This window comes from Corythoichthys intestinalis, chromosome 2 (assembly GCF_030265065.1).
Source record: "Corythoichthys intestinalis isolate RoL2023-P3 chromosome 2, ASM3026506v1, whole genome shotgun sequence".
Lineage (NCBI taxonomy): Eukaryota > Metazoa > Chordata > Actinopteri > Syngnathiformes > Syngnathidae > Corythoichthys > Corythoichthys intestinalis.
The window spans coordinates 28,323,233-28,337,016 of record NC_080396.1 but is presented as its reverse complement, the minus strand read 5'-3'; the positions used below and the strand labels follow the sequence as shown (position 1 = coordinate 28,337,016).

Below are 13,784 nucleotides of genomic sequence, written 5' to 3'. Positions count from 1 at the left end.
TGGCAATTTAGTTTTGAGTTTGTGTTGAAAGACTAAAATGTTATATGAAGTAGTTATTGGTAGTAGTGTATGGTTTCTTTATAAAAAGAAATTAGACATTACTATGTAACAATAACCCAAGTGCTAATATAGTTCTCCAAAACAATACAAACGGACACTTATAACACTAATTAGCATAATCGCTAACTATCTTAGTGCTCCTTGCTAAGTAGTAACGCCTCATCAACAAAGAATACAATACATTTGGCTTCATATACTCACCTCTGAAGGACACACACTGGATCTAACAACACAAAAGACCATCTAACACTCGACACTTCGTAATATTATTGATTCAGCAACCCTGTAGCAGCAGTGAAGTCTCTCTCTTGCTTTAATCACTGGCACACGCAGCCTCACATTACACCAGTACTTCTCAAATAGTGGGGCGCGCCCCCCTGGGGGGGCGCAGAGCGATGCCAGGGGGGGCGCATGTGACCTCAGGGAAGATGCTTTTTTTTTTTTTTTTTTTTTTTTTTTTTTTTTTCCGTACTGGAATAAAGTGTACTTGCACATCCACTCAGTGGGTGGCAGTGGCGCTCTCATTTTCAGAGTGCATGCAGTATTTTTGAACTAAGGAAGAGCACTCAGCACACACAGAAATAGGCAGATGCATATTTATAATAGTAATTTTACAGACAAATGATACTATTTACAGTGGCGGCAGAGAGTTTGGGGGGGCGCGAAACATTTGCGTCTTCCTTGTGGGGGCGTAACAAAATAATTGAGAAGCACTGCATTACACACAGACAGGGACCCAAATGGGGCAAAAATCGATTATCAAATGAATTGGCAACCAATTTATTAATCTGATTGATTAGTTATAGCAGCCTCACTTAAAACATTACATTCACCTCAGACAGACAAAAATATTTCAGGTCATTCAATCAATTGTCATTCAAACTCATGGCATATTGCTATCGTGTTCTAAAATAGCCCATATTGTGGTAGTGGATTTTTCCCATATCTCACACCACTAGTATTTAATTCTATTTATGTCTTTATCTTTTCACTAAATAATATTTCTTTCTTACTGGTTTTCATCTAATTCATATAGTCTAAAACCAGTTGAATCCTTTTTGTCTGAATGTGGTACTTTTCCTCGTTACTCTTTAGGGAACCTCGCTTCCCATGGCCTGCAGCCTCATGTCAACACTGGCAGAGGACGGATGTACAAACACCAAGTCATGCAGCAGAGTGGGGTGTCCCAGCCTGCTTACCCGGGTCAGCAGCACTTCTCGGACAACCCACCGTACACAGACAGCAGCAACACTAACGGGGACTCCATGGTTTGCCTCTACCCGAATTACCAGGTGGGATGATTGAATTGCATTGAGAAATGTTGTTTTTCCGCCTCTGCAAAACTGTAATGGTAAATGTTGTTTTGTTACATGCAGCAAGGGATGATGCTACACCCCCAGTTTACTGAAGGACAGCCCCACCAAGGCGAAGGCTTTCGAGCTGGAACACCTGGCTCTGACAGGGCCCCTGGCAGAGGCTCTGAGACCGTGGATGCCATCTACAGAGCTGTGGTCGATGCCGCCAGCAAAGGGATGCAAGTAACCATCACCACCACAGTAAGTGGGACCACACAGGCAAGCCCCATGCCCGCCCTCAGCGCCATGAGTGCCTTTACTGCCTCCATTGGGGAGCCCGCCAACCTCCCCCAGGTGGTCAGTGCAGTTTTGCATGGGGATGGGGAGGTTTTAGCTCAGCAAGCCCGAACCCGACAGGTGAGGCAAACTGGAGGTCAAAAGAACGTGGATTCAGGGAAGAACATGACCGATGGCTCAGAGGTCGATGACTACTTCAGGTCCCCTGGCCGTGGAACTCCCAGGGCGCAGTGGGATGGGGAAATCCATAGTGGTGGCTTCGATACACATGGCAACAGTGGTGTCTGGTGCGGTGAGGAGTTCCTGGAGTGCTCCACCAAGGTTAGAAGTAGTCCCTGCATGGAGCGACCTGCTCCTTTGCACCCCGCCCCACCCTGCTCCACTAATGGCTCCATCGATCACAATGTAGTGCCGGGTCATGGAAAGACCTTTCTTGACGATGGCTACCGCGTCAACAACTGCAGCAGGACACCCGCTAACTACAAGGAGCGTCTAGAGCAGACTGCGGAACGTTGTGCTCACATTAATGGCACTACGCCTCTCTTCAACACCCGGACTTACGGCGAGGTTCTCGGACCCCCCCGACAGGAACTAACTGCTGACGACCAGTCTCCCAGCTCGTCCACGAGCCTTGAAGGACCTCTAGCCAGCTCCAAAGACTACAGTCACTACAACGGCCACTTCAACGGGATGGCGCCCAGCCCTTCGGACACCAAGAGTCTGAGCAGCGAAGAAGACCTGCGGCAGCCGGACTCGCCTTCATCGGAGCTACTTCACTATCGTTCCAGGACCTTCAATATGGGAGAGCTAGTGTGGGGCCAGCTAAAGGGCTTCCCCCCCTGGCCAGCCAAGCTGGCTGGGGATGAACATGTGCACAGTGCTGCCATGCAACTGCGAGATCAGGCCAAGGTGAGACAACTGCACAATTGTATCTTAGTGACTTCTGTTTTTTTTTTTTATATGGGAAAAAAACAACAGGTTGCAGAAATCCTACTTCAATACCTTTTTCTTTCCTCACTATGTCCGTGTTCGAAGAATGTAGAACCCTGACCAATTATGAGGAGGACACTAGACATTAGAACCTAGTTAATCTACTGTCAAACTGGAAATTGTGTCCCCAAAACATCAGTACCCTCTGAACTCCTGTTCGTACAGTTTGTACACCAAGAAAAATCATGATTTTTTTTATTTTAATTTTATCTTTAACATGACATAACACTGTACAACTCCACAAAAATACTAACTGAAAGCTTTTAAGTGCGATTATGAATATATTTGTACAATAACCTGGTGAGGTCAAGTTTTCACAAAAGGACTCAGTATTTTTTGTCTGAGTCGATAAGTGTAGCACATATTTTTGTGGCAATAGTTGTCATTTTCTCTGTACAAAATTTGCTGCGAATCTGTCATATTGGGGTACCAAAAAGTAAACCTATCTTTTCATGAAATAACGTTTTTGCAAACTATAGCTGGTTTTAAATGTTTTACCTTGGCTCCATGGCCCAAATGCATTGAACTATGTAGACCATGGCTTGCACTGGAAGCCAACTAGAACATCTAAATTTTAGGTTTTTTAATATAGATGTCCCCAATCCGATTACGCGATCAGAAATCGGGCCAATCGGGCCATTTTTCAGAGGATCGGGTTTTTAACAAAAGAAAAAAAGGGGACAAAAATATATGGGCTAAAAAGTAACAAAATTAATTCTGAAATATAATGGAATTGCCAAAAGAAACAAAAAATGTATACATTTTAGGGAAAAGAGGAAATACTGTAAACAGTACAGTACTGGAACATGTTTGTTATGGTACAGTTATGGTTCATGTTTAAAAAAATATATATTTTGGTTTCTGATTGGGATTGGGATTCTCAAAATCAGGTGACTCGGGTGCAACAATTGCAATTGGGACATCCTTACTCTTTAATATCGACTATTTCCATATATGTTTCTATTTTCTCCTAAATGTTCTTTAATCATGGAATCACAGGAGTGCCAAAATTTGAAAATAAATAAATGTGTTATATATATATGTATTAATGAATAAAATAAATATAAAGACAAATGAATCAATAAATAAATGAAAACATGAAAATATATTTTTATACTGACTTTTACTTTTTATCATTAAAAATCTCAAACGGAAAAGCCAATGATTACTTTTGTCATTGACTTATTCATTGAGAAACGCAAACGAAAAAAAATGATGGCAATTTTTGTCACTGACTTTTAACTTTTTGTCAATGAAAAATAAATGGAAAAAACATTGGCAATTTTTATTTCTTTGTCTTTGCCTTTTCTATTTCCCTTGTCGTTGCCTTTTCCTTTCCTTTTGCTTTTACCAAAAGGACTGGTCTGTCAATCAATTGGCATTGAGAGGGGCTTCCCAAACAGGAAAAGGTTAGTTATCGACGAAATTAGATTTGATTGTGTTGGTGACGGAGTAGTTGGCAGAGGTGACCCATCCAGCCTGTCAGCTGCGCCTCTAAGCAGTTGTGAAAAGGATTTTTTTCATATCGCTCCAAATAAATGATGAATCAAAATTCACACATGATACAGATTTTCCCCCGTTGGTCCGAGATGTCACTTTCCTTCAGGTAAACTAGGAGTAAACAGCTATCAATTACTATTCCTGTTTGTAAAGTCCCTCCCAACGCCATTTGATTGACAGACCATTCCTTTCCCTAAAAGCAAAGGTATAGACAAAGACAAGAGAAATAAGAAAGGCAAAGAAAAAAATTGTTGCCATTGTTTTTTTCTGTTTGTGTTTTTCAATGACAAAAAGTAAAAGTCGATGACCATAAGACCATTGTTTTTTTGTTGTTCAATGAGAAAACTGTAAACGTCAATGACAAAAATGGTCAGTTTTTTTTGTATGGAATTTCTCAATGACAAAAAGTGAAAGTCGATGACAAAATATACTTTTATATTTTCATTCATTCATTTTCCATGCCGCTTTTTCTCACGAGGGTCGCAGAGGTGCTGGAGTCTATCCCAGCTAACTATGGGCAGTAGGCAGGGGACACCCTGAACTGGTAGCCAGCCAATTGCAGGGCACAAGGAGACATACAACCATTCACGCACACACTCATACCTACGGACAATTTAGAGTGTTCAATCAGCCTACCATGCATGTTGTTGGGATGTGGGAGGAAACCGGAGTTCCCGGAGGAAACCCACGCAGGCACGGGGAGAAGATGCAAACTCCACACAGGAAGGACGCAGATGTGCTAACCACTCAAGCCACCGTACCACTTTTTCATATTTTCATTTATTTTTATATTTATTAGTATGGGCGGCCGTGGCGCAGTTGGTAGCTTGAATTGTCCTGGGACTGAAGGGTCAGCGGTTCGATTCCCGGGTACGACTGCCCACTGTTGAAGTGCCCCTGGGCAAGGCACTGAACCCTAATTTGCCCGTAAAAGGGTTGGCAGCTCCTTGCATAGCAGCAGCGCAATTGTTGTGTGAATGTGTGCATGAAAGGGGGAAATGTGTGCTAAAGTAAAGCGCTTTGGGCATGGTAAACATGTAGATAAAAATGTGCTGTATAAGTACTCTTCATTTATTTCTCTTTATATTTATTCATTTTTTAATTTTGGCACTCCTGTGATTTCATAGTTAATACATACAGTACCCTCCATAATTATTGGATGTATAATGTGTTTTTTAGCTTCTAATTTTTTTTTCTCTAAATAATATGGGACCTTAATGGCGAAAAAAGAGAAAAATCCAACCTTCAATACAAGTGCATTTATTCAGAGGGGAAAAAATCCCACATAAAGAAATAATTCTATAATGTTTCACAAGATGGGAAAAGACAGAAAGAGGGATCTTCAGCCATTCCTCTTTGCAGAATCTCTCTAAATCATCCAGAGACCTGGGTCATCTCCTCTGTACTCTCCTCTTCAGCTCACCCCACAGGTTTTCAATGGGGTTGAGGTCTGGGGACTGAGATGGCCATGGGAGGAGCTTGATTTTGTGTCTGGTGAACAATTTCTGTGTAGATTTGGCCATATGTTTAGGGTCGTTGTCTTGCTGAAAGACCCAGTGACAACCCATCTTCAGCTTTCGGGCAGAGGGCAACAGATTTTGATTTAAAATGTCCTGGTATTTCAAAGCATTCATGATGCCATGCACCCTAACAAGGTTCCCAGGGCCTTTGGAAGCGAAACAGCCCCACAGCATCACTGACCCGCCCCCATACTTCACAGTGGGTATGAGGTGCTGTCTACACGCCAACAAGCTGTTTGGGAGGCATGCACGGAGAAAACCTTTCCTCACTCACAATCATAAACGCAAACGTCTGGAGTTCGCCAAGCGGTATTGGGGCTTCAACTGGGACTGTGTGCTTCCGTCAGACGAGACTAAGATTGAGATTTTTGGCAACAAACACTCTAAGTGGGTCTGGCGTGCCACAAAAGATGTGCATGCTGAAAAGCACCTCAAACCCACTGTGAAGTATGGGGGTGGGTCAGTGATGCTGTGGGGCTGTTTCGCTTCCAAAGGCCCTGGGAACCTTGTTAGGGTTGTTACGGTACATGGCATCATGAATGCTTTGAAATACCAGGACATTTTAAATCAAAATCGTTTGCCCTCTGCCCGAAAGCTGAAGATGGGTCTTCACTGGGTCTTTCAGCAAGACAATGACCCTTAACATACGGCCAAATCTACACAGAAATTGTTATCCAGACACAAAATCAAGCTCCTCCCATGGCCATCTCAGTTCCCAGACCTCAACCCCATTGAAAACCTGTGGGGTGAGCTGAAGAGGAGAATACACAGGAGAGGACCCAGGTCTCTGGATGATTTAGAGAGATTCTGCAAAGAGGAATGGCTGAAGATCCCTCTTTCTGTCTTTTCCCATCTTGTGAAACATTATGGGAGAAGATTAGATGCTGTTTTGTTGGCAAAAGAGGGTTGTACAAAGTATTAACACCTGGGGTGCTAATAATTGTGACACACATTATTTGATGTCAAATAATGATTTCTTTATGTGGGATTTTTTTCCCCACTGAATAAATGCACTTGTATTGAAGGTTGGATTTTTCTCTCTTTTTCCATTAAGGTCCCATATTATTTAAAAAAAAAAAAAAAAACATATTAGAAGCTAAAAAAAAACATAATTATTATAAATCCAATAATGATGGAGGGCACTTTACATACGTTAAACATGGATCGACTGCAAATGGAAAAAAACGATAGTAACGCTTTAGGACAAGTAATTAACTCATTGAGAACCAAACATTATGTCACAAAACATCGCCTTCTTTCAAGTGCCAAGTGCTCTTTCAGAATTTACATAAAGAAATATTCCCATTTTCATCATCAAAAAAGTTGTTTTTACTCTTTTTCGTTCCTCAGATATGAGTCGTTCAACATCATGAAACACGTCTTTGGTAGTGAACAAGCTCACAAAGTTTCATCTTGTGTTCACCCAGGTAGAGCCAGAGAAGCTAAAAACGTTAACACACGATTTGGAGGCACTTGACCGAGCTGCCAAAAGAGGCTTGAAGTAAGTAGCATTCATTTTTTATTTATTCTATTTGAAACCGCAAAATATCAAATATCAGCTGAGCTGACTGCAATATCCTTACTCGATGTTGGCTTACTAGGCCTGGGAAACTAAATAATCACTTGGAAGCTGCTATCCACGAGGCCATGAGCGAACTGGACAAGATGTCGGGCACGGTGAGTCCACTGGCTGACCTACTGTTTTATTGGATTGTGTCCTTTGCTGCGATGTCGATTGTCATATTCTTTCCTTGCTTTCATCAGATCCCGTCAAGAGATCGACAGGTGAAAATGCCCAAACCCAAAAGGAGGAAGATCTCCAGATAGCAATGAATGTGTCACCCTCCTCCTCCTCGCTGCCGTCTGAGCTGTCCCAGGTGCTACACATCGACGCTGCGTGTTCCCTCGCCGTTCCGTGACGTCATTATAGACTTGACTTGCTGACTTTTGAGGTGCTGGAACTTCCAATCACCGTTTGTACTGTAGTAAGAAGAAAGAAATGGAAAGAAGCATCAAAAAGGTTGCAATTTGTCTACAGCTTACTGAATTAACTATTTTTTTCTAGTATAAAGGATTAAAAAGACAAAAAAAAGGCAATGAACATTACCTTACATATTTAAGACAAATAGACAGTCCAAATATTTCTGATACATTTTCATGATGTATATAGGTAATCCTGAAATGTCATATTAAGAAATGTATGTAAATATTGTAAAGTGTAATGTACAAGCGTACCTAATGCACATTTTATCTTTTGTTGTACAAAAACAAAGCAGAATTGTACCAATGTATTGGTTTCTATTCATACGTGCGTTTGCATCGGCTCGCACACGCGCAAGAAATACAAAAACAGCTTTTATATGACAAGCACTACGAGCGTTGCTTTGAGTTGGTTTTTGTACAACGGCCTCGGAAAATGTTCTGTTACTTCATACCTGAAAGTGTTCATGGAGAAAAAAAAAAAACACACACAGAATGAACTTTACCAGCAGAGTGTTCAGCCTTTCTGCAAGCGCGAATGTTGCAAAATCTTCATCGCAAAGGTTATTTTTGTGACCTTTCTTGCATTTCTGGGGTGTCATGATTTTTGTTTTTTTCTAACTTGGATGACGGTGTTTTTTTATAATGGATTTTGTTGTTGAGTGTTCCGTCATGTCCAAACTATTGTCATTCGAATGTCATGTTTTTCCCCTTTGTCAGTTAATGATCAAAATTAACACTTGCGGGGTGAAATATTCTTACATTTTGGGGCCTTGTTTTAGTTTTCTTCAGTTTGCTTGTTGTAAATTATTCCTGTACAGTTCTACATATTTATTTTAAGCTTTACAAGTATCCTAGATGGCAATAACACTACCAAGAGTTTAAAACTCAAGCCTTATATGTGTATATGTATGTTTTGTTTTAACAGAAGAATAGATCACATATTCATTGATATGGTCCCATGTTTTATTTAAGTGAGCATAAGAGAAGATGCTTTGACGGCAAGGCTACTTTTTTTTGTTCCATAGTGTTTTATTTATAAAATTGCTTATGTGCGAAAGAAGGCGGTTGCTCTGTGTTCGTAATAAATGTCCTTTTACACTACTTAAAGCTTCCAAGTAGACGTCATGGCTCGTTCAGTCCCGTTATGGCCAACAAGTTGAAAAAAACTAGAATGAAACAAGTGCAATAAAACCAATGAGTAGAGTTCAAAAGTTAGCTTATACCGATGCCAAGTGTTTTGCTGCTCAAGATGCTCACAAGAGTCATGTCCTTTCCATTCAAGAATGTCATTTTTCTGATACTGTGTTGGTGGCAACAGCAACAAAAAAACTTAAACATTAGTACGTAACATTCTTTTCTAAGTGTTGTACATGAATGCTTCCACACTTTGACTTCCATTCACCTGAGCTAAGGCATTTACGTTCCTTCCGGAGCAAAACTGCAGAAGAGCCTCGAAGTTTGACTGAATTTCCGCAGAATGCACGCTTTGAGTAACTATACTGTACGAAAGACATCCTGTGCAACTTGAAGACATTGTATTGCAGCCTTGTGGCTTAAATCAAAACATGCAGCTTGCACCAACCAAGGGATGTCTTCTAAGTGGCTGCTCCAAGACACAGCCCAGTAATCGATGTCGAGGAAATCCTGCAGCTGCTTTGCTACTCTGGGTAAAGTTCATTCTGTCAACTTTTTTGTGTTGACGTGCAGGAGCCTTATTGGTGCTCCAGCTCAAACTTGAGCGTGGAGGTGTGTGTTGATGCTTTTTGTCTGTTTTGTTTGATTTGAACTTTGAAACATCCTCTTCCAACCTCCCATTGTCAGTATTTTATTTTTCAACCTGTGAGTATATATTGCTACACTAATATATACTTAACAGATGAGTTTTGTGTGAAATCTGATGTGCACTTGATTTCTCCAATTTGTTTTCTGAATTAATGTGGCCTAGATATACAGTATAGTTTGTCAGAGTCCATTATTTTGATATTGTTTGGACTTTTTTTTTTTTTTAATGAGTTGATGTACGCAGTGTTTTTGTAAATATTAAGACACATTACAGATCATGCAGTGATGTAACATTTGGAACAATGTTGCACAGATGTCTTAAGATATTAAAAACTGGTCACTCTTACTTGAACATGATTTTCTTCTCACTGTACTGTGAATGAAGTTGTCGCTCTCAATGTAGTGAGTTGCAAGGTATGAAAGTGAAACCTCAGTCACAATATATGGTACTGTGACTTGTAGGCACTGCAGAAAACGGTTGAGATACCTGTAAACATGGAAGAGGTAACCGGTGTTTGTACTCTGCCTTGTAACAGTTGTGGAATGACCACTCTTGTGCATATTTTGACCAGGTGCACAGAGTTGGAGTCCTACTCAAATATGAGGGACAAAATTACTATAGTCACTGAGTATACCCCATATTTTGAGTCCTCGGACCATATTAAAATTTATGATTTTGTATGTTGTTTTTCTCCCCTAATCTGATTTTGTTGACTAATTGGAATTAAGTAGTGTTGTTTGGATAGGCAGTGAATCACTGCCCTCCCAGTTCAAATGAATTGGATTTCGATTGTCATTAGCAGATCATGACAGAAAAAAAAAAAGGGGGGGGGGGTCATGTAGTTGTCTTAGTTTTTGCAAAATGAATGGATGTATTTTTTCATTCAAATGGAGGAAATAAATGATGCCATTTGGATTATTTGAAGTGGCGAGGCGACCATAGACAGTTTGATATTTGAAGTGGAAACCCCCTCTGCTGGCCGTACTATTAGAGGTGTAATGTTTTACAACGTGTGCAGAGTGCCACCTGAAATTTTGAGGGTTGAAAATATAGATATTGGACATGAATGACAACAGCTGATGATGAACTACACAGGAAGCAAAAAAAAATTATGCTCTGACTGTTGGTAGACTAAAAATGTCGACAAACAGCATCTCCTGATTAGGCATGTGCCGGTATGATATTGTGACGGTATTGATAACCTTAGGCCAAAATATCAGGGTATTGCAATTACAGCTCTGAAATGTGTTACTTTGAGATATCTGGGTTTAAAAAAAAAAAAACTTTTTTCCATTGATCCACAGAATTCTTATTTTTCAAAACACATTACCAAATTGGAACATAAGTATAATGTTAAGTTAAAATAAATTTAAAATATTCTAAATAAAATTAAAATAAATGCAGTCCTTTATGTGAACATTATTATCATCAGAACAAAAATAATTATTTTCCATTAAGAGCACGTTTGTATGACTCATGTCATCTTTACATTATACACACACTTTGTCAACACACAGTGGCCAGAGAGAAAAAAAAACAGGTTTTACCACTGCTGGACACACTAAACACAAGTTAACTCTTGTAGCTGGTGGGAAACATTCATGCCAGTGTTTAATATGTATAAATGCGAAATCATATTGGAGGTATTGCCTCCTCGGCAGCTACTCTCCGCAAATGTGTTTTACATGTCGGTTGGCCCTCCTCCTCTAAGCTGCGCCCAACTGTAACTTCTCTGTCGCCAAAGTATTCCCATACCAGCGATTTCGTTTTCATAGATAGAGGGAAAAGTTCAGGAGTTTCACTTCCTTCAGCTGTCGTGTAGCACAGTTCACTCACTGACACTGAGCAACAACCGGTGGGGGAGGGTTGAGCCTTGCAGCTGCAAGCGAGGGATTTCTTCATGCATTTTTGCAACATAAAAAATAGGTAATACATTAGGGGCAATATGGCGGATTTTGTTTTTTTCAGTTTTGAAACCGCAACGTTTTCATACCATGGTATACCTTGAAACCGGTAATCGGCACATGTCTGCTCCTGATGTCTGTAAGTGATTGTTTCAAACAAATACATAATTTCCAAGTTTTTATTATACCTTTTCATCACAATTCCCCCCTCCCCCTACTCATATACAGTATTCCCATTTGTAACATTGCACATAATCTTCAGCAGTTTTGGACAGAACAGACAGCTTTGTCAGGTTGGTCAGGTCACAGAATAAATAATTCATAAATAATATAAAACGTTTCCTCACATTTTCACATATAAAGTTTTACAGATTGAATACAACAGTTCAACAGGACAGTTCCAACATTTTATCTGTACAAATAGATATTTTTCCACATACTTCATGGTCAACTACTGCACCTTTGTCCGACATAGAACAGCAACAAGTTCTCCTTTTTAAGGCTCAAAAATATGGGAACACACACCAGTGAGCCTGCTCTTTTCCGACTTGGGCAAGAAAATCTTGAAACCTATGTTTTTGGACGACATGTTTGGTGCTATCAGAATTTCGCATCCCTGTTATACATACTTATCCTGTTAACATATACAGTTGTGTTCAAAATTTTCACCCCCCACTCCTGAATAGTGTTTTAGTAAGTCTGACAGGTTTTTATGTTTTCATCTCATTCATAAACAGATCAAATAAGGATTTAAGTATAATATAGACAAACGTACTTGTCGATTTTAATAGTCTTAACTTAATCTGATTATGAATAAAATAGATGATATATCGTACTACAACACTATACTGAAGTGGGGGGTTAAATAGTTTTGAACCCAACAGTATTAGGAAAAAAAGTTTATGCTGCTAGTATGACCAACATAAACTGTTTCTCGTTCTGTTTTTATTACATTATGAAGCCAACAGACTGCACACATGTACTTCAGAGAAAACAAATTGCATTTAGTAAACACAACATCAGTGTAGGCTTCCTCAGCATCCGTCTTTGGACCCTAATAATGACTTAAGAGAAGTAAGCTTTTTGGCTGGTCACTGATTTCATCCATGAAAAGCTCACCAGCATAAGACAGATGTTACCTGATGCCATTTTGGTTCATCTTTTAGGACTAGTCTAAGCATATGTGGTGGTGTGGATCTCTGAGCACTCATATGCGCCATTGCCTTCTCACCCACAATTGTTCACGGTCAACTACTGTGTATATTTTCACACCCATGAGTCGGGAGATCCTGTGAACTTGTTGGCCCTGTTGGAAGGCCTCCGTGTGGTGGAGTAGAAGTCCACATAGTTGGTGTTGCTTTTGAACGAGATCGGCTGGCTGACGTAGCCATCTGGTGAAGACGGGGTCAAGTGGACCGGGTCGTCATCGTACTGGTCTGTTCCATAGCCTTGTGGCGACGAAAGGTAAAGTCTGTTGTAGTTTTTCCTATCTGGTTCATCGTAGAATGGCTCCGGGTGCTGACGAAGCAAACATAAGTTTTGAGTCTTATTTATATTGTGCAGTTTCACAAGAGAAGTTATCGGGCATTTCACACCTTCAAAGATACTGTACTCATATTCTCTATAGTCCAAATTTAAGTTGACTGAATGTAAAGAATGAAACTTTTGTCACACTTTTTCCTGCATTTCAATGGCCATTAAGCGGTTCCTTGCATACAGGTTTGGCCAGTCGGGGGCAGTACAGCATCTATTGGCTATGCATAGAGACAGACATTTTTTTCTCCACAGCTTGCTTGTGATTGTGAATATTATCTTTCTACATAGTTTCTTTAATGGTTATAAACACTGCCACTTGGGTGATATGGTTAGCCTTTGTTATGGCATTCCCCAATTTGTTTTAGCATTGGAATTTAGCTCACAGGCTTGAAGGCTATGTGGTATTTTTGAAGACAACAAAACATTATTTATAATGTGTAGTTTGACAGGCAACAGCTTGAAACAAACTTATGAAAAACAACACAGCATTTTGTAAAGCAGGGTGAGTTTAGTGCCACCTAGTTGCACTCACAAGTAGGGTTGCCACCTGTCCCTTAAAATAAGGAACAATCCGAAATTGGGAATTAAATGTTGTGTTCCCTATTGAGCTAATACGGAATATAAATGAATAGATACATTTCTATGCATTTTAGGAGTTTTTGGGATGTACCTTTTTTTCTCTGCCTGTACAGCTTTGGGCGCGAGGGGGGCGTCGCGTATTTATTTCTGAAAGGTGGCAACCCTACTCATAAGACAAATAAAAAACATGAAAACTTGTGTCTCAAAACTTACAAATTACGAATTGGGTCACTCATATTACGTATTATAACGGCGTTAAGAATATAACGGCGTTACTAACGGCGTTATTTATTTTTTCCAGTAGTGAGTAATCTAATTAATTACAGTACTTTTCTCA

The 13,784-nt window shown here is 40.1% G+C and overlaps 2 protein-coding genes across 11 annotated transcripts in view; one reads left to right on the top strand and one right to left on the bottom strand.

Annotated features, from left to right (window-relative positions):
- LOC130912101 (methyl-CpG-binding domain protein 5-like) overlaps nt 1-9,942 on the top strand; it is a 31,164-nt gene extending 21,222 nt beyond the window's left edge. For 3 of the 4 annotated variants that reach the window (XM_057829917.1, XM_057829916.1, XM_057829919.1), the window contains exons 6-10: nt 1,156-1,352; nt 1,437-2,561; nt 7,090-7,163; nt 7,264-7,339; nt 7,427-9,941. In XM_057829917.1, coding sequence (XP_057685900.1) covers nt 1,156-1,352; nt 1,437-2,561; nt 7,090-7,163; nt 7,264-7,339; nt 7,427-7,489 — 1,535 coding nt within the window. In that variant the 3' untranslated portion in view covers nt 7,490-9,941. Of the gene's footprint in view, nt 1-1,155; nt 1,353-1,436; nt 2,562-7,089; nt 7,164-7,263; nt 7,340-7,426 lie in introns of all 4 variants that reach the window. The other variant, XM_057829920.1, reaches the window with a different exon arrangement.
- A 1,567-nt stretch (nt 9,943-11,509) lies between these two features.
- The window catches only part of LOC130911866 (plakophilin-4-like), a 45,711-nt gene continuing 43,436 nt past the window's right edge, over nt 11,510-13,784 (bottom strand). For all 7 annotated transcript variants that reach the window (XM_057829485.1, XM_057829478.1, XM_057829482.1 and 4 more), the window contains one exon: nt 11,510-12,850. In XM_057829485.1, the coding sequence (XP_057685468.1) occupies nt 12,599-12,850 (252 nt within the window). In that variant the 3' untranslated portion in view covers nt 11,510-12,598. The remainder of the gene's footprint in view (nt 12,851-13,784) is intronic.